The sequence below is a fragment of the Trichechus manatus genome, unplaced genomic scaffold (assembly GCF_000243295.1).
Source record: "Trichechus manatus latirostris isolate Lorelei unplaced genomic scaffold, TriManLat1.0 scaffold00112, whole genome shotgun sequence".
NCBI lineage: Eukaryota > Metazoa > Chordata > Mammalia > Sirenia > Trichechidae > Trichechus > Trichechus manatus.
This window is the reverse complement of record NW_004444048.1, coordinates 8,632,670-8,654,327: the sequence shown is the minus strand read 5'-3', so window position 1 is coordinate 8,654,327 and position 21,658 is coordinate 8,632,670. Positions and strand designations below refer to the sequence as shown.

The window sequence follows — 21,658 nt, the reverse complement described above, 5'->3', positions numbered from 1 at the left end:
TGGATGAGTCTTGTGGAAGAAGAGTTAAACAGCTGGCTCACTCATCTCAACATTTCAACCAAAGGCACTGTATGAGTTCTTGCAAGGAGCTTAGTTCCCAGAAATGAGATACTCCCCATTTCTATTTGTTGGGTTTTACGTGTTGGTGATTCTTTGCACCAAAGAAATTCTCTTATGCAGAGATTATTATGATCACTCCTAGGAAATCAATGGAAAAGATTTTGTAATTACAAAGTCATGGAATAAACATCTACAGTTTAGAACGAGTGTTCCTCTACATATATTAGATTTTCAGTCTTGCACAGATTCTGTATTAGACCTCCTTATATAAGAAGTCTGGGAGGCCTTTCAGCAGTAGAGACCAGGAAGCTAATGGAAAACAACTTGAAATCTGTTTTCATTTTGCTCGTTTTCAGCAAACAGTTTTTCCATGATAGTAAATATAACTTCTTACTGACAAGGGTCTGTTAAAGGCTGAGGTTCAAAGTGGTAGAATGATTAATACCATGAGTCATATTCTTTCACACATCTAAGTTTAAAGAACCTGGCTCCTTTGAAGGTATTTCCAACTCTGTCACCTTAAGTACTGTTCCTTTCTTTTTTGGCTTTCTTTTGGAAAATGCTAGAGGCAAAGAAGAAGATTGAACAACAGGGAGGCTTCACATTTGAAAACAAAGGAGTTCTCACTGCTTTTAACTTTGGGTCGGTGCCCAGCAACAACTGAAAGAAGAAACGTCAACCGACCAAAGGTTTTCGCTACATTTTATTTCATAAGGGTGGTGTGAGGGACAAGAGGAGGAAATGAGGGGGCTGCCTTTCTACTGCCCTCCTACCGTACCAGCTACCATCTGGCATTAGGCAGCACTTCTGTCTGCTCTTGTCTTCCCCTTTGACCTTTCTCGTCTGGAAACATGTATTTTAAACAGCTACTGTAATGTATGAAAGTAAACAAAATCATCGAACTGAAAAGGACAAACCATATGCTCCAAAGGAAGAATGACCAAGGTGGTTCTAGAAGACTGGACTGAATTGCACGTCTCAGGTTTTTGCCATGCAGAATCAGTGCATTTATGCGGATAACAGTGCCTTCTGTTGTACATGAATTATCTGAAAAATTTTTTTGGAGTGCATTGCAATTTTTTTTAAAGCATAAAACATATTTCTAGATATAATGTAAACCTTGGTTATATGTTGACTTATTCTGCATTTTACTGTGTGGATTTACTGTTAGGCAGTTAGCTACAAGTCACTCTGGTTTCAAAAATGTCATTGCTCCCCTAGCTCATCCTACTGCTGGGGGCTTCCTTCAGGGGTTGTAAAATATGCACTGGCTCTGGTTTTTCATAACATGTTTTGTGTCTTTCCTAAGAAGTGTCTTATTTCCTCTTCCAACATAATTTTCAGGCCCAAAAGGGGTGGTATTTCTTTCGGGGTCAGCATATATGAATATCAATTTCATTCATAGCCTGGTAGGTTCAGGACTCAACAGTTTCTTGGCAGCAAGTGGTGGGGGCTCTTTAATCACTGGAGTTAACTGTAAGTTTGTGTATATTCTGAATCATGTAATTTTAATTATGCATGTCTTAGTTATCTAGTGCTGCTATAACAGAAATACCACAAGTGGATGGCTTTAACAAACAGAAATGTATTTTCTCACAGTTTAGGAGGCTAGAAGTCCAAATTCAGAGTGCTGACTCTAGGGGAAGGCTCTCTGTTGGCTCTGGAGGAAGGGCCTTGTCTTCACCTTCTGCTTCCTGGTTCCTTGGAGATCTCCATGTGTCTTGGCATGTATCTTACCCCATCACTCTTCTTCACTTGCTTGTTTAATCTCTTTTATATCTCCAAAGAGATTGACTCAAGATACACCCTACACTAATCCTGTCTCATTAACATAACAAAGAAAACCCATTCCCAAATGGGATTATAACCACAGTTCTAGAGGTTAGGATATACGACACATTTTTGGAGGGACACAGTTCAATCCATAACAATGCAATTAATTGATAATTACATCTAAAGCACATTGAACTTCTAGGAGAAAGGTGCTACATAAGCACACTGTCGTTTTGGATGAGGGCTTACATTTTCGATAAGTTATCATTCCAGCTGTGTTGGACCAGGGCCCAAAACGTTTTACAACAATAGTTTTTATTTAGGAAAAAGACCCAAATAAATCTAACATCTTGCTTTCTCACACATAAGAATTTTTCTCCTGCCTAATTTGTTTTAGTTTTTTTTATAGCTCAGTTTGGCTTCTTATATTTTTCAAGGGTTGGGGATATTGGGCAGCTGCATTCTTAGACTGTAATGATGTAAGATAGTCCATAGAAAATATTGCAGGTAGGGGTTACAGCTGTTTTCCTCAACTGGTCAAGATTAGAATATAGATCATAGTGTTTTCATTCCATAAAATGAAAATATATTTTCAGAATTTAACATATTATTGGATGTGATATAGTTTTTCCATTTTTGTGGAATGTCTGCAGCTTAAATTTCCCATCAGTGACTGGAGGAATTTTCTCCAGGTGCTTCCTATATTGCCATCCCTTGTTAATACTAACTCTTTTTAGAATTTTAGGTTATTTAAGTATTTTTTACAGGATTACCCGAAAAGCCATGAGTTTCTGAGTTAAATGATCTTCTGCTTTCCTCTCTCCCTTTCCAAGGTATTAAAGCTGACATGTGCCAACTGGCAGTTAAAAGAGAAAGATGACATTGGGGGACATTTTAAAGGTTTTAAACTTGAAACGCTTCTTATTCTACCTATGTCCCATGTGGTTTTTGGAGAATTTATTTTGTCATATTATCTTCTACAGTATTAAAGGGAAAGAAGTATTAATGTGCATCACCCCTATCTTATTTTTGAAGCCAGGGTAGTTGTATAATTTTGTTACCAGCAGTGCTAAACCGAATGTGATCTGGTTACCTTGGAAATGCAGGAACTTAACTGAATGTACTGTAAAATAAAATGCAGATTGATTCCCAGAATTCTGAACTCTTCAGTGTGAAATGTTTTCTGAAATGTGGAGGTGTTTTAGACAGGTAGTCAAATCCCATTATGTTATCCTGACTTCTGGTCTGGGAGGGAAGCGAGGGCTAATCTGAGCTGACACGAGGTCTCATCAGGAGCAGCTAACCTTGGGGAGAAGCAGGGGGGCAGAACTCATCTGTTAAACCTGGTTGTGCAAATGAGAGTGACTGAAGCTCTGAAACAGCAAAGGTCATTTGACTACATTGTTACCTTGAAGGAAAGAAAAAGGTGACTGAAATGGAGGCATTTTCTAAAGGGATACCATCAGATTGGGAGTGGTCAGAACTGAATGGACTGGTAAATGCTGGCCTTTTGACTCTGAAAACTTACCTTGTGTGATGATAAGTTCCCGCTCCCACTCTAACCCACTAACCCATTGCCGTGGTGGAGTCGATTTCCAGTCATAGCAACCCTGTAGGACAGAGCAGAACTGCCCCATAGGGTTTCCCAGGCTGTAAATCTTTATGGGGGCAGACTGCCACATTTTTCTTGAGCAGAGTGGCTGATAGATTCAAACCTCTGACCTTTTGATTAACAGCCAAGTGTTTAACCACTGCACAACCAGGGCTTCTTCCCCACCTCTGATTGACTTTAAAACTACATTTAGCTACTAAATTGTTAATCAGTGAAAATTCCTAAGATAGAAAACAATTATTTTAAATTGTCATTTAAGTGGGTGAATTTTACTAGTAAAATAGTGAATTATATCTGAAAACTAACAAATCCATGGAGGAAATCAGAGGAAACTTGGCCATGAGGCCAGGGACCAGTACGTACGTACGTGTGTGTCTGTGTGTGTGTGCGTGCAAAATCTGTGTCCAGTTCACTGCTGAACTTCTAGCACCTAGCATAGTGCTTTGCTTATGGTAGATCCTTAAACATCAGTTTTCTCATTGATAGCCTGCATGTGTCCAAAAACCTCGAGGGAAACTCTGGTAATAGCTAGATTGAAAAATGCCATGAGACTTAAAATGTCTCACTTGAAATTGAATTTACTTGCCAAGTTGCAGCCAAAAAAAAAAACTGAAGAAGGCCAGTAGTTTGGTTTTCCCTTTGATCTAGTGATATTTAAATATTTGCTGAACATGAACTTGGAGGAGTTGGGTAGACACTGATTTTTTATTAATAAAAATTGTATACTTCTATTTTCAAAATAAGGAATTTATTGTATATATTTGTTACATGCGGTTTGCCAAGGCCAGATTCATTTCCAATAACCAAAACTACAACATTCAATTTCATAATTTTTAGCTGCCTGCAACTGCTGGTGTCAGATGGCTCTTAGGTGAGTGGTCTCAGGATTGGTGGCATTTTCGCATTAAAAAAATTCAACATGATAAGGTACCAGCAAGAAGTGTTTATTTCTTCATGAAGGTATTGTCTGCTCTGGTGGGAACAAGACTGGTTTTCTTTTCACTAGTTAAATTTGGAATTGTATTTGGAAATCTTTGTTACCTGACACACGTTTCCAATGTATTCTAGTGAGGTTTTAATACTCCTTAGAGGGCCACTATCTAGCTGACTATCCTCTTAACTGGGTTGTGGTTGGGAAGTATAGCCAGGGATTCTCTGAAGGCAGAAACAAGTTAAATTAGCCGATTGCTTGCTCTGTCAGTGTGCCCACAACTGACAGCCTCTTCTTTCAACCCAATTTGCTGTAGCCTAAACTAGCTGTAACTGCTGGTGATGCTGTTTTCCCTTACTGCTTTTTTATGATCCTCATACCTTGTGTTAGCTCTCACCAGTGGTTGTCTTTTGGCTGGCTCCTGAATTACAGGCTGTGGTAGGCAGAGTAATGATCTCGAAAACTTGGCCGCATCCTAATCTTTGGAATTTATGAATATGTTAGGCTACTTGTCAAAGGGGAATTAAGGTTGCAGATGGAATTTAGATTGCTAATCAGTTGGCCTTAAAATAGAGTAGCCTGGATTATAAGGAGCCCTGGTGGTACAGTGGTTAAAGTGCTCAGCTGCTAACCGATAGTTCGGCAGGAGAAAGATATGGCAGTAGGAGCGGATTAACCAGTAAGCACAATTTCACACGGGTTTCACCACATCTTTGTTGTGGTGAATTGTGGAGAAAAACATGCAATTGTGCACCACAGATTAGTAAGTAAGTACAATTAAGTCAGTGCATACTTTGCTTATTGGGTAATCCCTTCCTTTGTGGCAGTCTGCTTCCGTAAAGATTATAGCCTTGGAAACTATGGGGCAGTTCTACCCTGTCCTATAGAGTTGCTATAAGTCGTAATCAACTCAACAGCAATAGGTTTGGGTGGCACAGTAGTTAAGTGCTTGGCTGCTAACCGAAAGGTTGGCAGGCAGTTCGAACCTACCAGCCGCTCTGCTGGAGAAAGATGTGGCAGTTCGCTTCCTTAAAGATTACAGACTTGGAAACCCTATAGGGCAGTTCTACTCTGTCCTATATGGTTGCTATGAGTCGGAATTGACTTGACAGCAACGGTTTTTTTTTTTTTTTTTTTTAAATCCTGGATTATCCAGATGGGCCATTGTAGTCCAAGAGTCCTTAAATGTAGAGGAGGGAGGCAGCAAAGGTCAGAGGGATGAGATATGAGAAGGACTCAACCCACCATTACTGCCTCTGAAGATGGAAGGGGGCCATGGCCAATACATGTGGGTTGCCTCTTATTAAGGACAAGGAAATGGATTTTCCCTAGAGCATCCAGAAAGGAGTGCAGCCCTGCCACACCTTGATTTTAATCCAACAAGACTGATTTTGGACTTCTGATCTCCAGAACTGTAAGACAGTAAATTTGCATTGTTGTACGACACTAAGTTTGTGATAATTTGTTTTAGCAGCAATAGAAAACTAACACATAGGCCTTGGGTGGAAGGTAAGTGCAGAAGTCTCACCTTTGAAGACTGAAGTATTAATATATTGAACTAGATACTTTGATTTCTAAATCAAGATTGTTTTGCAATATAAAGTAATTGTAGGCTCATTGTTACCTAAGAGTGATAAAATTATTGGGCCAGCTAGATTTTTCATCTAATAGCAGGAGAATTTTCCTGTAGTGGATAAAATTTAAAGAATCAGTGAAAGATAAAGTTGCATTTTGAGTATATCCCACGGGTTGTAATTATTTAATATACCTGCTATACTAGTATATTATGGTATATAATTTAATGTAAAATATTTTGTTTTAAATTTATATATCAGTTCAGCAAATATCTCTTGGTTCCTGACATTCTCTGAGCCTGATCCCATGAACCTTCTTTTTAGTTCTGTGAGAAACTAAAATTCTTCATTAAATTCCCTTTGTACTTAAATTAGCCAGAGCTGGTTGCTTGCAACCAAGAATGCTAACTGATAGAGGAAACTAACTAGCCCTAAGCATCTAGAGATGTGTGATTCCAGCTGGGTTCTTATGCTTTGTTTATGGTAACCAACCTCCAAGATGGCCCCAATGATCCCCACTATCCCTTGTGCAGTCTCCACTCATACTGTGCCACGGTTGGTTTGTGTGAATAATAGCATATGGCAGAAGTTTTTGCATGTCACTCTCATGATTAGGTTATAAAAGACCATGATTTCCATCTTGGTCTCTCTTCTCTCTCCTCTGACCCCCTGCCCCAGCTCTCTCATATCATTTGCTCTGGTAGAAGCCATGGGTGGTGAAATGAGTTGTTTTATGTGGCCTTTTGCCTTGGTTCTTTGGAAAACCAGCTTGAGAGATTTTTCTCCTAAGCCCTGAGGTGTTACCATTGCCCTAGTTTTCTAATCCAGAGGGTTTGTATATTTCCTACATAAGCTGTAAACAACTTGGTTTCTTTTTGTTGGATTCTTTTTGTCTGGTCCTGGGCTGAAGCCTGCCCTGTGATTGGTATGCACCTTGCAGGGATTGGTCAATAGACTATGCAAATGAAGTGACTATAGCCTACCATGCAAATGAAGTATCTGCCTCCGAGAGGGGATCAGTCCGTTTGTGGCCCTCACTGGAGAGACCATGCCTTGAAATTGACAAGGAGTTGTGTATATAAACAGTCAACCCCACAGAGTTCTTGAGACAGAAAAATGCAGGAAGATGCAGAAGGAAGAAAGAAAAAAAAAAGCAGAGAGGTGGAAAGAAACCTCCTAAAGGAGCTATAGAATGGGTCAAGGGCTGTAACACCGAAGGTGGTGACAGGCTCAGAAGGGGCCCAGTGGCAAAGCTGGCAGCGACAGGTCCAGAAGGGGCCTTGTGGCAGAGTTGGTGGTGACAGACGGCAGGTCCAAGAGGAACCTGTCCCAAGGGGGCCAAGAGGAGGCCTGTCCTGCTGAGAGAGAGCTGTTCTGCACTGAGGAAGGGAGACTACCTACGTGCTTCCTGATCTAGATCCTGAGTTGTATCCTGTTCCTTCATAAACCACTTAACTCTAAGTGTGGTCTGTGTGGCCATTGCAGTGGATTATCGAACCCAGAAGTAGAGAGTGCTGTTGAAGGGGCTGCTGGTGTCAGAACTGGTGAAAAGGTTGGAGAGTGGAGGTGTGTCTGGAATCAGCTTTTGGCTGATCTTGATTCTCATTATCCCCCATAAAGTTAGACAGGCTCTGACACTATTACTATTCCCACCCTCTTACACCAAGTCATAAATATCCCTATGGAGAGGTACACATGGTGAAGAACTGAAGCTTCCTGCCAACAGCCATGTTAGTCAGCTTAGAAATGGATCATTCAACCCTCGTCAAGTCTTCAGAGATTTAGCCCTGGCTGATAGCTTGACTGCAACTTCATCAGGGATCCTGAGCCAGAATCACCCAAATAGGCCCCTGATGGATTCCTGACCCTCAGAAGCTGTGTGAGATAAATGTTTGTTGTTTTAAGCTACTGCATTTGAGGATAATTTGTTATGTTGCAATAGATAACTAATACACTAATCATGAACTCAATTTGAGAGGAAAGAAGGCAGGGAGAAGAATAAAACGTTTTTTTCTTTTTTATAGTTTTGAAGAGCAAATTTTATGTATTCTAGAGCTTAAAGGGTAGAGTGACGGTCAAATGATCTTCATTTAGTTAAGGCTAAATGACAACTGCAGAGATTTGGGAACTAGCCCTTTTGATAATTTTAGAGGAGAATTTGGAACTAATTGAACATTGTGTTATGTACTGTTGCTGTTACTTTTGTTGCCTAACCACCCCAAAACTTGGTGGTTTAAGAAAACAGAGATTGTTTTTTTTCTCACTCATCTGTGGATTGGCAGGGCGTTCTACTGTTGGTGTTCCCTAGGCTCACTCATGCAGCTGCATTCTTGCTGTTGGACTGCCTGGGGCGGGGCTCAGCTGGAATGGCCAGGCCAGACTCGCCCCATGTGGTCATACATCCTCAATGAGGTAGACTAAACTTCTTCACACGGTGACAGCTGCATTTGCAGAGTGCAGGCGGGAGCTGCTTGATCTGTTATGATCTAGCCTCTGAAGTCACACTTCTGCTGTATCCTATTGAACGAAACAGGTCCAGCTCAGATTAAAGGAGTAGATTAAATTGAGTCCACCTGTTGATGGGTAGAGTGGCAAAGTCACATTGCAAAGAAGTGTATATACAGGGTAGTGTAACTCATTAGGAACCATTATTGTAAAAATCCACCATAATCTGTACTCTCCAGTGATTCAAGTCCCTTCCACAAGCAAAATAAATACACTCATCCCTCCTCGAAGTTTCATCCAGTCATGCCATCAGGCTCTAAGTCTGCCATTCCATGATTTGCATTAGATACACATGTGATTTTGGCTCCTTGGGTGCAGCACCTCTTGATCTAGAGACCTGAGTCGTAGGACAAGGAAATGAATTTCCCCTAGAGCATCCAGAAAGGAACACAGCCCTGCCACACTTGAAGAGAGAAGTTTGCTGCCCTCTCCACCCCCATCCAACAAAGACGAGATAGGGACAGGATATTCACATTAGACACTCCTGTTTTAAAAGGTGAGGAATGGGAAGGCCACATGTCAGATGCTAGCCTATAGCAATTTTGAAATCCAACAGGACACATGTTTCCAGGGCTCTCTCCCCTGGGGACAGGTAATGCTTTTGATTGGGGCCCAGTCTGCTCCTTTGGAGTGATTGTTTAGTCCTGTTTTCTCCATGACTCTTGGCTTTTCCTTGGGCTCTTGGTGCCACCCCATAGGTTCTTGGTTCTGCCCTCACAAATGCTTTTTTCTTTTCAATTAGAAATGGCCCATGTTTATAGCTGAGTAGTTTACTGACTGTAGGAAGTTTAGGACCAGACTTCTCTTTTCATTTTGAAGTGACTCTGTCGTTCTAGTCCATACTTGCAGTGGGCTTAACAATATAATTCCCTCAAAAATTGTGCATTTGCTATGTGTCTCATTGGGGTTAATGTGCCCCCAAAGCTACATCTATAATTTGTTTTCAGGCCCAAAACCAAAAAACCAAACCTGTTGCCGTTGAGTTGATTCCGACTCATAGTGACCCTATAGGACAGAGTAGAACTGCTACATAGGGTTTCCAAGGAGCACCTGGTGGATTTGAACTGCCGACGTTTTGGTTAGCAGCTATCGCTCTTAACCACTGCGTCACCAGTGTTTCCTGTTTTGAGACAGACTTTTTAAATTTGTCCTACAGATGTGGGACAATGTTTTTAGGATTCTTAGAAAACTTTCACCTAATGCACAATAAAAAATTAAAAAAAAAAAAGATTATTAGAAACCTTTTTATCTAGCTGAGAATGGTCTACTAGAAACTGAGTTAAATCTTTCTGATATCTTAACAAAAGATCTTACGGCCGATCATCTCTTTGGGAGTGGTTTTCTGGTTGGAGAGATGAGAGATCTGAAATAGTTTTATTTCCTAACCTGGAACATCCTGACTGTTCTATATTTCCTCTAAATTCTATGTGTAAACTGAACAGTTTTCTCTTTAGTTCATCTTTCTCTTTTCATGCTGTATTATACACAACTAAAAAAACTTGTGCTTTCAAATTCTGTCTTTAAATCTCCGTAGCCAGATCCACAAATTTATTAGGTACATTTTTTCCTTTCCAAGTTACCGTGGACAACAGTTTTACCAATTTTTCTGCCACTACATAACATGAATCATTCTTTCCCCAGCTTCCAATAGTACTTTCCCCACTGTCTTTCTATTTTCCACCTGCTGTCTGGTTTCAAAGTCAATACCACATATTTTAGGTTTTTGTCATGGTAGCATCCCACCTTTGATATCAGTTTTTGTTATAGTTAGTCTTTGTTATGTAACAAACCACCGTGAAATTTAGGGCTTGAAACAACAATGATTTATTATTTCTCAGAGTTTGTGGCTTGGCTGGATGATTTTTCTGCTGGTCTTGTCTACACTCACTCACGTAAGCTGCAGTGAGTTGGCAAGTTGCTAAGGACTGGACTCAGCTTCAGGATGGCTGGGTCTCTCTCCATTTGATCATTCTCCTCCAGGAGGCTAGGCTGGGCTTCTTCATGTAACAATGACAATATTCCAAGAGTGCAAATGTGGGTGCTTCTAAGGCCACTCAAGTCCTAGACTTAAAAGTCACACCATGTCACTCCTGCATTCTGTTGGCTAAAATGAGTCACAAGGCCATCCTAGACTGAAGAAGGGAAACAGACTCCAACTCTTCGTGAGAGGTATCACTTGGCTGAGGAACCTGGGGTGATGGATTTCACAATCTGCTAAAATCATACACTCTATGGGTGCAGAAATCATCCTGGGGTTTGATATTTCAACCATCCCATAAAAAGCAGCTCTTTAATTTTAGGTAAGTCCCTTTTAACTTTTCCCTGTTTCTTAAGATATAAGTCTAAAGGCAAGTAAAAGTCCACATGCCTCCTAACATTGCTTCTGCCTCTTATTGCTATTTATTTTACCTTTGGAATTTACCTGAGTAAAGACATTGTATCCATTTTAAAGAGCTATGATTTTCTGCAAAATATTTCACGAAACTCAGAAAGTTGCAATAAATATTTTCTCTAGTAATTTGTGATACTGTAAAAATCTGTGACAAATATTGGGGTGGGGACACAATAATAGGAAAGTAATGTGTTAGATTATTTCCTTTTGAGATAGGAGAGTGAGAAAAGGCCATAGAAAAGAGAAGTTGAGCGGAAGACACAGGATAAACTACTTTCCAGCATTAATGTACGAAACAGTGACTTCTTGTTTTGACAAGTGAGGTGGGAGACACCTTTAATTCTGTTTGCGACCTACGGAATGGATCGTTTGCATTGTCTGAAATCGTGTAGTTCTTCTAATCTATGGTCACATACCCTCTCCTACACTCTGAAATATGAATAAAGATAATGCTTCCTGGATTGCTAGGAAAAGAATCAGACGTTGCCTGAATAGGAACACTGGAGTGGAGCTGCCAGCATAAGATGTGAGGCAGAGCTAAGTAATCTCTGAGATTCCTCCTTACCCCAAGATTCTGTAGTAGGGTGAAACTGAAGAGTAAGTAAGATAACTGAGTTTTTCTAAAATAGTCTAGATTTTATACTTTCAAACTAAGCTATACCTGAAAACAGATATGACAAAGTCTATAGCTTAAAGTTTATATCTGTCAGACATTAGGGAGTATCATTTGTTTTCATTTATTTTTAGTCAGTTTTACTTTTTAATGTGCAAAATGTTCCACAAACGAGAAGCCATGATCTAATTCGTAGGTTATATTTATGTTGCCATAAAACCATGCTTGAAATACTTTTTCACATATTCAGGCATTTTCTTCAGTTAATACTTTTAAATGTGCTCATTTGTAGTAATGGGTGTGTCTGTTACTCAGTGGGTCAGCTCTCTACTAACTCATGCAATCAAGACAGTTCTTCAATAGATCAGTTTAATGTGCATGACGAACTTGCATTTCTGCAAAGCTGTTTCTCAGACTCGTTCAAGAGTATTCACAAGTCTGTACATGCCTCTTTGCCCATGGGTTCTGTTTTCAATATCTTGTGTTTATATTCAACTTGGAAATCTGATTTTCAGAGATGTCTAGGTTTAAAATTGACTGTGGGGTTTAAATACAAGAATAGAATTGTTCATGTAACATAATAATGCAGCTTTTGGCTCTTGAGGACTTTTGTTGAGCTGTCACTTGGTGATGGTTATTTGGTGACACTGTTAATTTTATTCTGCCATGCAGAGAACAACTAAATTAGAGCAATGGATTTTGCTGTCAGTCAGGTTTGATGTAACCTCTATGAGACTTTGTAATGGAATGAAATCAACATGGTCCAGTTGTACTAACCAGGACTAGCAGTATACCTTAATAATTGAATAGATACATTTTTAAAATGCTTTAAAGTTGGTAAAAGTGCTTTTCTTTATAGTGGATCTATTTCTTACTGTCTGCCTTTATAAGATTGTAAATGTGGCCTTCAGGGTAATTTTTAACTTATGACATTTTAAAGCAAAGTTTAAGTACAGAATTAAAAAACACTTGCACTCCCGCATGTGTTACAGAGTAGAACTGCTCCATAGGGTTTTCTTAGCTGTAATCTTTACAGAAGCAAATCACCGTGCCTTTCTTCCGAGGCACCTCTACGTGGGTTTGAACCACTGGGTTTGGTTTTAGGTGTGTGTGTGTGTAGATAGAGAATTCACCTTTGCTTAACTTGCCTACTTGAAAGCTGTACAAATTTACAGAAGTCATCAAAAATAGAGAAGGAAACATCATTTATTAAGGAAGAATGTCCAAAAGTCAACATATAAGAATATGGAAGTGATCTGGCCCAGAGCCAGCTCTGCCATTGCCTGTGCACACTGTGGGCAAGCAGCGGTCTGGGGGTCATCAAGCTCTCCTCCTTCACACTGGGACCACCTTCATCCTCTGTTTCCTACATGGCGCAGAAGAAGGGCAGCCTTTCTTTTCCCTAGAATTTAAAAAACGGATTTTTCTCCCCACATACATTTCTTGAAAGTCTGTAAAATATTGTGGAATTCTTAGCTCTTGGTATGTCCCTTTTTGCCTTTAGAAAGAGCATTTATGAGGCATCATGCCTTTTAGTGGTCATTAACACCATTTTCGGTAAGACTTTAGACTTCATCATCTTCATCTATCTTCCCCTCAAATTTCTAATTTTTCTTTAGGTTCTTGTTCATCTCACTCTACTGCTATTTGAAAATTTAGTTAGTAATAGAAACAAACCGGCTATGATTGCCAAGCTTGTTAGACGTCCACTCTTGTAGTCTTAGAGATGGAATGATTCTTACTCTGATTCGCTCTGAATATTTTGACCATTAGGCATAAAAGAAAGAAAAGACTGAGGGAGAAGAGTAGAGATGGAAACAGAGGATAATGGTATAAATCATGCTGACATCCTTGGAGGAGCTAGGAATGGAGTCAAATTCTTCCAATGGAAAATTCACCTAACCTACACAATTCCCAAGGCTCTGAAATCAGGACATGCCACATGCTGGGTGTGTGTGTATGGGGTGGTAAGGGTGGTGGTGGTGGAGGAAGTGAAATTCCAGAAATGGAAGGGTGAAGCACCTTGAAGGTATTTATTCTTCCTTTGTACCTCTTTCCAACCCTATTCCCACTCCAATGTCTTTCCTTTTGCTGGATTCACAGTAGATATGACTTGTTGTCAGTATTTGTTATCTGACTTGGTTGGTTCATGCCCTGCCTCTTTTCTCAGTAGCTACAGAAAATAGCAAACAAGGGACAATTTCTATGCCCCAGAAGGGCAGAAAATGAAGTTGACTTCCTCATCTGTTCATTAATCCACCTCACTGTCATGAATTTGAAACCCTGGTGGCACAGTGGTTAACAGGCTGGCTGCCAACCAAAAGGTCGGCAGTTCAAATCCACCAGCCGCTCCTTGGAAACCCCATGGGGCAGTTCTACTCTGTCCTATAGGGTTGCTATGAGTTGGAATCTACTCGACGGCAACGGGCTTGGTTTTTTTTGGTTATGAACTTAAAAATGAAGTGGAGAGAAAAAGTATGAAAGAAGTTTGTGATCAGCATGCTAGAAGAAATTCTGTGGGGTCACTTGAATTTTTTTATTTTAATATTTTAGATATACGGAAGGTCTTCAGAGAGTAGAATCAAAGAACAGTAATTGGTCATTCCATTTTTATTCCTTTGGAAGCTAGAGGCTGCTATCAACTCAGGTCTGTTCAAGACAGCAATCTTAATGTACAGATCATTAGACTATATATTTTTTATTCCAAAATTGCAGATAGAGTTTGTGAACTGATACTCTCGGAAAACTGCCAATTTTTATGAAAATAAAAATCAAAGAGGAAAAATAAAATGACCATGATTTTTGGTTTTAGAAATAAAGCTAGAGGAACAGTTTCACATTATTCATTCAAAACATTACCCAATACCAAGTGATTCTCTGTTTCATCGAATTTTTATTTTTTAAATATTATTATTAGATACTACTGATGAATTATTAGCAGAAGCCGTTCAGGAATGGGCAGTTTTTCAAATAGCAGTAACTTAGAAAATCTGAGTCTCTGCATTTAGTTCCTGATTCTGACACTGGCTTGTTATGAGTTTATTTTCTCCGAAGAATAGGGAGTTGAGGAGGGAGGCCTGGCTCCTGTGGTGAATCGTGCCCTCGTAATCATGACTCTGACATTTTATAAAAGGAGGATTGCCTTTATTTGCAGTTCTTTCTTTTACCTATCTTGTGGTATGGACTGTAAAACAGGCAGAGAGGAAAAAGAGGGAGATTGTGCAAAATTACTTTATATTTCATTTTAAAAATCAAGTTATGCTCTGCTTAGTGTTTATAAAAATGTTGTATTCTTCAGAGGGGGCATGTTGTTGTTGGGCGCCATTGAGTCGATTTCGACTCATAGCAACCCCATGTGACAGGGTAGAACTGTCCCACAGGGTTTGCTTGGCTGTAATCTTGACAGAAGCATGGTTCTGACAAAAATGGTGCCTCAAACTACGCTATTAAAATTTCAGGAAGCCTAAGGACTACTATATACAGAGACCAAGTTACAACCATAAAGGAGCCAGAAAACTGGGAACTTAGAGCAGAAACAAAATCTAGAAACTAGTTGCCTAGGAAACTGCTGATTGGGTGATGGGGTGGGGGTGGCCGTCGACACGGTTTCTTCTTAGTTTTTCTTCCCCGAAACCTCTTTCACTGTGGAGATATATATATATATATGTATATATATATATACATATACATATATATATTTTTTTCCTTTATGCTCTGCTGTGAGGAGAGAACAGAATTTAGAAGGGCAAAGCAGGCCTTGTTCCTGAGAGATGGGAAGCTAAAAGCTGCCAGGACTTCGAGTAATTCAAAGTGGTGTAAGGTGGGAGTCGGGAAGTTGGGGTGGGAGCTCTTTCAAACTGCCAAACACTTGGCTGCTACCTCCAGTCCTCCTAGGATGTATTTAGGGAAAATTCTCAGTATACGTTTCCTCTCTGCATCCTACTATCCCACCCCTGTGCGAGAGTGAAGATTGAGGTAAATGGAATTCTTTGCTAAGACAAGCTGAAAGTGTTTCAACATCTAGTAGTGGTTCTCTATAAATTTATTGCTTAAGAGATGCCTAGATTCTTGTTAAAAATGCAGATTCCTGGGCCCCACCCTACTGGCTCACAACAGAGGTGAATGGGAATCTGCAGTTTAATAAATACTTTATGTGATTCTCCTGAGGGTGGAGTACACTTAGGTTTTGGAAACACTGTCTTTGGGAAAGGCGGACACAGAAAAGGGGTGTGCTAAGGATTGGGTGCGCTACTTTAAACCTAGTAGGCACTCAATGACCATTTGCTAGTAGTGTAAATAATATTTGTTTTAATGACATTTTCCTTGTAGTACAGTCTTCTTTGAGCTCATTCGGAGAACTTGGAAAAGGAAAGAGCCTGAGGTAGCATCCAAACACAGTTGAGTCAATTTGAGATAGTCTTCCTTGTCTTTAAGTTCAACGTGTTTGATTCACGAAATTTAACCACTTTCTAATAGTTTACATCTGATTGAAGTTCAGAGGTGAGGACAAGAGTTTCATAAGCTCAAATCTTCAAGAACAGAGAATTTAGAGTTACATATTTTATTTTGTAAGCTGCATATGTTCACTCACATATTTTGTCTTCACTAAACCAGGAACTATGCAAATCTAAGCCTTAAAAAATGATTTTCTTCCAACTTTGATTGAAGAGTAAATTTCTCAGTCAAAATTTTTATCTGATATTAGTCCAATTCCTTATTTTACTTTTATGTGAAATAAGAAGTAACAAGTACACTTTTCTTATAAAATAATAATTAAAATAATTTATAAAATAATTTTTTATAGATTAAAAATGTTTTATTAACGTGAAGTAGGGAAGCCATCACCCAGAGATTGCCATCTGGCAACACTGTCACCCTCTCCACCTTCTCTGAAAGCACGGAGACTCCAGGCCAATACTGTATTCAAGTTTATTTTTCTATTTCTCTAACATCATTTGGTTTTATTCAAAGGTTACCTGTTTGTTAATGGGTGACCTTGAAAGTTAAGTTAAACATTACCTCTGAGACTATCTAAAGAATGAGTCTTGTTGCCTCTTGTCTTGGACAACTCAATGGCTGTTTTGTAGTAGGATACCCAACATGATGGCCTACTGAATGTGCTCCAAGACGCATGCTCTTCTACAGCCATTTGATTCCAAAGACAAATTGAAACAATCCAGGGTTCTTGAGGGTTTGTATGTGTATTTAGAATAAGGTGAGTCAATAGTTGGTAGGAAGATGTGTGAAATATAGTAGTGATTTTGGTGAGAAATTAGTGAAGGACATTCGTAAGAGAAAATTTTTTCCTCGTCTTTTTTTTGTCAGTGTGTCTGGTGGTGAAGAATACAATGACTACTTGTACAGTTTGGTGCTACTACCTTGATTCATGCAAAGACACTAAAGTTTTATCTACCTACCTACCTTTGCCTTTGCACCATTAGTGCAAATGTCAGTACAATCTGCTTCTCCACCTGTTCCTTCCCCTTTAACATGTATTCACCGTTCTTAAGAGGACTTTACTAATTAACACGGATTCTTCCAATGACACCCATCTCTTTCCTCCTGTTCTAAAATATAGAGTTATTATTCCTTTAAGCAGTTTGCTTGTATTTCACTTCTGGCACATTTGTTTGCTCTACTTTCCCATTTAGACAGTAAGTTTCTCAAGAACAGGGACCTTATCTGAAGTACCTTGTCACTGTCATATTTGTCTGTACAGGACTTGTATCAATACTCTTTGTCCTGGCTCTAGAGCTTGCAGTGTGGAACAGTTACCATCTTACTATTTGTTTTCTATGTGAACTTCCTGTTTTATGTTCTTTTATTTCCTTTTCTTGCATTCTTTTGGATTAATCAAATATTTAGTCTTCATTTATTTACTTCTATTTGTTGGTTACACATTATTTTACTTTTCTTGTACTTGTTACTCTATAGAATATAACATGCATGTCTCACTTATTATAGTCTAATACAACCTAATAAAAATCACTACTTTTAACACGTAGCTGAAAATGCTAAAACCTTAGAACGCTTTATTTCCGCTTACTTTCTCCTGCTGTTTGTGTTATTGTTGTCATGCATTTTAATCCTCCATTATTTTAAACTGCAGTGACATTACTAGTATTGTTTGAGCAGTAAATATGAATTTATATTTACCCATATATTTACATTTTCTGATGTTCTTCATTACTTCCTGCTTTTCCATATTGTGATTCTGAATCAGTATTTTCTTCCACCCAGAGAATTTTCTTTTAAATTTCTTTTAATGCACATTTACTGGTAATGAATTCTGTATTTTCAAGTAAGAAATGGGTAGATCTTTGTCTCCTCAGCACCAACAGGCACTAGAATTTCTGCTTTGCTTTTCAGAGGTTTTCAACTTAGCTCTTTAGTCTTTATCTACATTTGTCTCTGCTCCCTTCTATATCTATGATTGTCTCTAATCCCTTTTATCTCTTTCTCTATTTCGGTTTCATTTTGCTTGCTTTTCACATTTTCCTTTCTATCCGTTATTCTGCTTTCCGAAATATCTATTTTCTCTTGTGCTTTTTATAATTTATTCTTTATATATGATTTTTTTTTTTGCTTTCTTTCCTGAGTCCTGCCAGTTCCTATTTCTTCCCTTCCTGTTATCTATCATGGCTTCACCAGCTGTTGTTTGTTTGTTTCTTCCTTCAATTCTACCTTTGCTTCCTTCATAATTGTGATTTTGTTTGAGTGCAGTTCTTAGCTGCTCTGTGACAACTCTTTCAGTGGATTTTCTTCCCTCATAGGGTAGTTTGGCTGTGCTTTCCCACATTTTTCTGATTATATAGAAATTTTTAATGGCTATGATTTCTTTTTGTCATTCATATTTGAATGCATAGTGTTTTCCTGAACCAGCTACTGGCAGGAGATTAGAGGAGGATGGTAGGTGTTGATATAGTAAAGGACTGTTGTCTTTATATGTCTCATGTATTTTTTGTTCTTCTGTTCCTTGTTTACTACCTTTTTTTTTTTTCTTTTTTTTGGTGTTAGATATAGTCTAGTGCACCATTTTAATTCCTTTCTTGGTTCTTTTTTTATTTTTTGAGTTATTAGTGGTTGCTCTGGGGATTACAGTATGCATCTTAATTTAAAACAATCTAGTTTAGAATAATACTAACTTAATTCCAATAATATATATACATTTTGCTTCAGTATAGCTCCCTTTCCTCTTCCCTCTCTTGTGCCACTATTGTCATATAAATTATATCTTTATAAGTTATAAGCATATCAGTGAGGTGTATAATTATTGTTTTATGTAGATGTCTTTTAAATTAGTAAGAAGAGAAACAAGTAAAAATATATTTAGACTGTTTTAATACTTACCTATGAGTGCTAGGCAGAATAATGTCACCCTCCAAAAGATGTCCACAATCTAACCCTCAGAATCTGTGGATATATTTGTTTACATGGCAAAGGGGAATTAAGGTTGCTAAGCAGCTGACCTTAAAATGGAGAGATTATCCTGGATTATGCAGGTGGGCCCAGTGTAATCACAAGGGTCCTTAAAGGGGGCAGGGGGAGGCAGAAGAGGAGGTCAGAGTGATGAGATGTGGAAAGAACTCAACCCACCTTTGCTGGCATTGAAAATAGGAGGAAGGAGCTCATGAGACAAGGAATACAAGCAGTTTACAGAAACTGGAAAATGAAATTAAATGGATTTTCCCCTAGAGCCTCCAGAAGGGACATCTTGATTTTTACCCTACTGATACCTTTGTTAGATTTCTAACTTCCAGAACTGTACGATAATAAATTTGGGTTGTTTTAAGCCATTAAATATTCGATAATTTGTTATAGCAGTCATAGAAAACTAACACACTATGTAATTACCTTTACTGGTGGTTTGGTTTGGAGCCCTGGAGGTGCAGTGGTTAAGCATTCAGCTGCTAACCAAAAGGTCAGCAGTTTGGCTCCACCAGCTGTGCCTTGGAAACCCTATGGGGCAATTCTACTCTGTCCTATAGGGTTGCTATGAGTCGGAATTGCCTTGATGGCAGTGGGTTTGGTTTGGTGCTGTTTATTTCTTCATGTGGATTCAAGGTACTGTCTAGTGTGACTTCTTTTCAGCCTGAAGGACTTCCTATAGAATTTATTGTAGGGGCAGGTCTGCTGGCATCAAATTCTCTCAGTCTTTGTTTATCTGGAATGTCTTTATTTTATCTTAATTTTTCAAAGATAGTTTTGCTGGATATAAAATTCTTGGTTGACTTTTTTTTTCTTTTACCACTTGGAATACGTTATTGTACTGTCTTCTGGCCTCCATTGTTTCTGATTCAAAGTCAGCTGTTAATCTTATTGAAAAATCCTTTGTGGTGATGAATTATTTTCTCCTGCTACGTTCAGAATTTCCTCTTTGTCTTTTGGCAGTTTGATTATCATATATCTAGGTGTTAATCTCTTTGAGTTTATCCTACTTGGAGTTTGTTGAGCTTCTTGGAAGTGTAGATTAATGTTTTCCATAAAATTTGGGAAAATTTAAGCCATAATTTCTTCAAATACTTTTCTTGCCCTTTTTTCTTGAAATATGGTTCCTCTGTGTAGTCATACATAAGTTCTTGGGTGGTGCAAACAGTTTGTGCTCAACTACTAACCTAAATGTTGGTGGTTCAAACCCACCCAACAGTACCATAGAAGACAGGCCCACTTCTGTAAAAGGTTGTTGTTGTTGTTTGTTGCTTTCCAGTTGATTCTGACTCATGTAAAAGATTACAGCCAAGAAAACCCTATAGAGCAGTTCTACTGTGTAACACGTGGGGTTGCCATGAGTTGGAATTGACTTGGTGGCAATGGGTTAGGTTAGGTATAGTCATACTATCTGTCTTCCCTGAATTTTGCCTGGTTCTGAATGATATCTGCAACCAGTCCTGCTCTCTTGTGGTCCCTTTATGCAATGCTGTATCTGCCTGAGAAAGTGATCTTTTCTTTTTTTTTTGCTACAGTTGTGCATCGTGTAATATCCATTCGGGCAATATCTGACTCCATATACATCTGTGGTCCCATAAGTTTATAATAGAGCTCAGAAATCCTGATCGGAGAATGGGACATAGCAGACATAACTGAATGTAGCAAACAAAACAGCTTCCTGCAGGCAACATGTGTATCTCATGTCTCTTGTACACAAAATAATTGTGCTGCCAGGTGTATAATGGTATGGTACGTATATAACCTGTAATACCTACGTCTTGACAGTCATAATAAACACCTATGTTACTGGCTTATGCATGTACTGTACTGTACTTTCTATTGTTAGCTTAATGTGAACTTTCCCTACTTACAAATAACAGTGTATGCTTTGATTCGTAGGCAGCAGCATCCACTCTCATGTATCACATATCTCTTGAGTGTTGTAGTGTTATCTCTGTTTAATTTTCTTTCAAAAATACTACCATGAAGTGCATCATGGCTCCCAAACACAGGAAAACCGGTGCTAGTGATAGCAGCAGCAAGAGGCAAAGGAGAAGTATTGATCTGAAGTGAAACAAGAGGTTATTAAACAACACAAAGGTAGAAAATCAGTGAATGCTATTGCTCACAATTTAGGCATGTTTGCACAAGGTCCAAATAACATAACATCCTATTTCACAGTACATATGTGGAAACCCTGGCGGCATAGTGGTTAAGAGCTATGGCTGCTAACCAAAAGGTCGGCAATTCGAATCCACCAGGCGCTCCTTGGAAACTCTATGGGGCAGTTCTACTCTGTCCTATAATGTAAAACAATATAACATATAATGTAACGTAATATAAGATATATGAACCTGAAATATCCTGAGAAAATTTTTATTTTAAATTTGTAAGCCCAGAGTGAGTCACATTTGAATTGCTAAACTTTAAAGAAGTACCGTGTGATTCTTTTAAATCTTTTTTTTTTAAATTTTTTTTTAAAATTGTACTTTAGATGAAGGTTTACAGAACAAATAGTTTCTCATTACACAGTCAGCACACATATCATTTTATGACATAGGTTAACAACCCCACGACATGTTAACACTCTCCCTTCTCGACCTTGGAAGACCTTTTTTTTTGGTGAAAATATACATAGCCAAAGTTACACCATTTCAAAAGTTTCTACATGTACAATTTAGTGACATCGATTACATTCTTCCAGTTGTGCTGCTGTTCTCACTATCCTTTTCCAAATTATTCCATCACCATTATCTTCAACTCACTGTCC

At 38.7% G+C, this 21,658-nt stretch overlaps 1 protein-coding gene across 3 annotated transcripts in view; it reads left to right on the top strand.

The window, feature by feature from the left end:
• The window catches only part of IPO8 (importin 8), a 66,811-nt gene extending 63,823 nt beyond the window's left edge, over window positions 1-2,988 (top strand). For all 3 annotated transcript variants that reach the window (XM_023738069.1, XM_023738068.1, XM_023738071.1), the window contains one exon: window positions 627-2,988. In XM_023738069.1, coding sequence (XP_023593837.1) covers window positions 627-724 — 98 coding nt within the window. In that variant the 3' untranslated portion in view covers window positions 725-2,988. The remainder of the gene's footprint in view (window positions 1-626) is intronic.
• The last annotated feature ends 18,670 nt before the right edge of the window (window positions 2,989-21,658 follow it).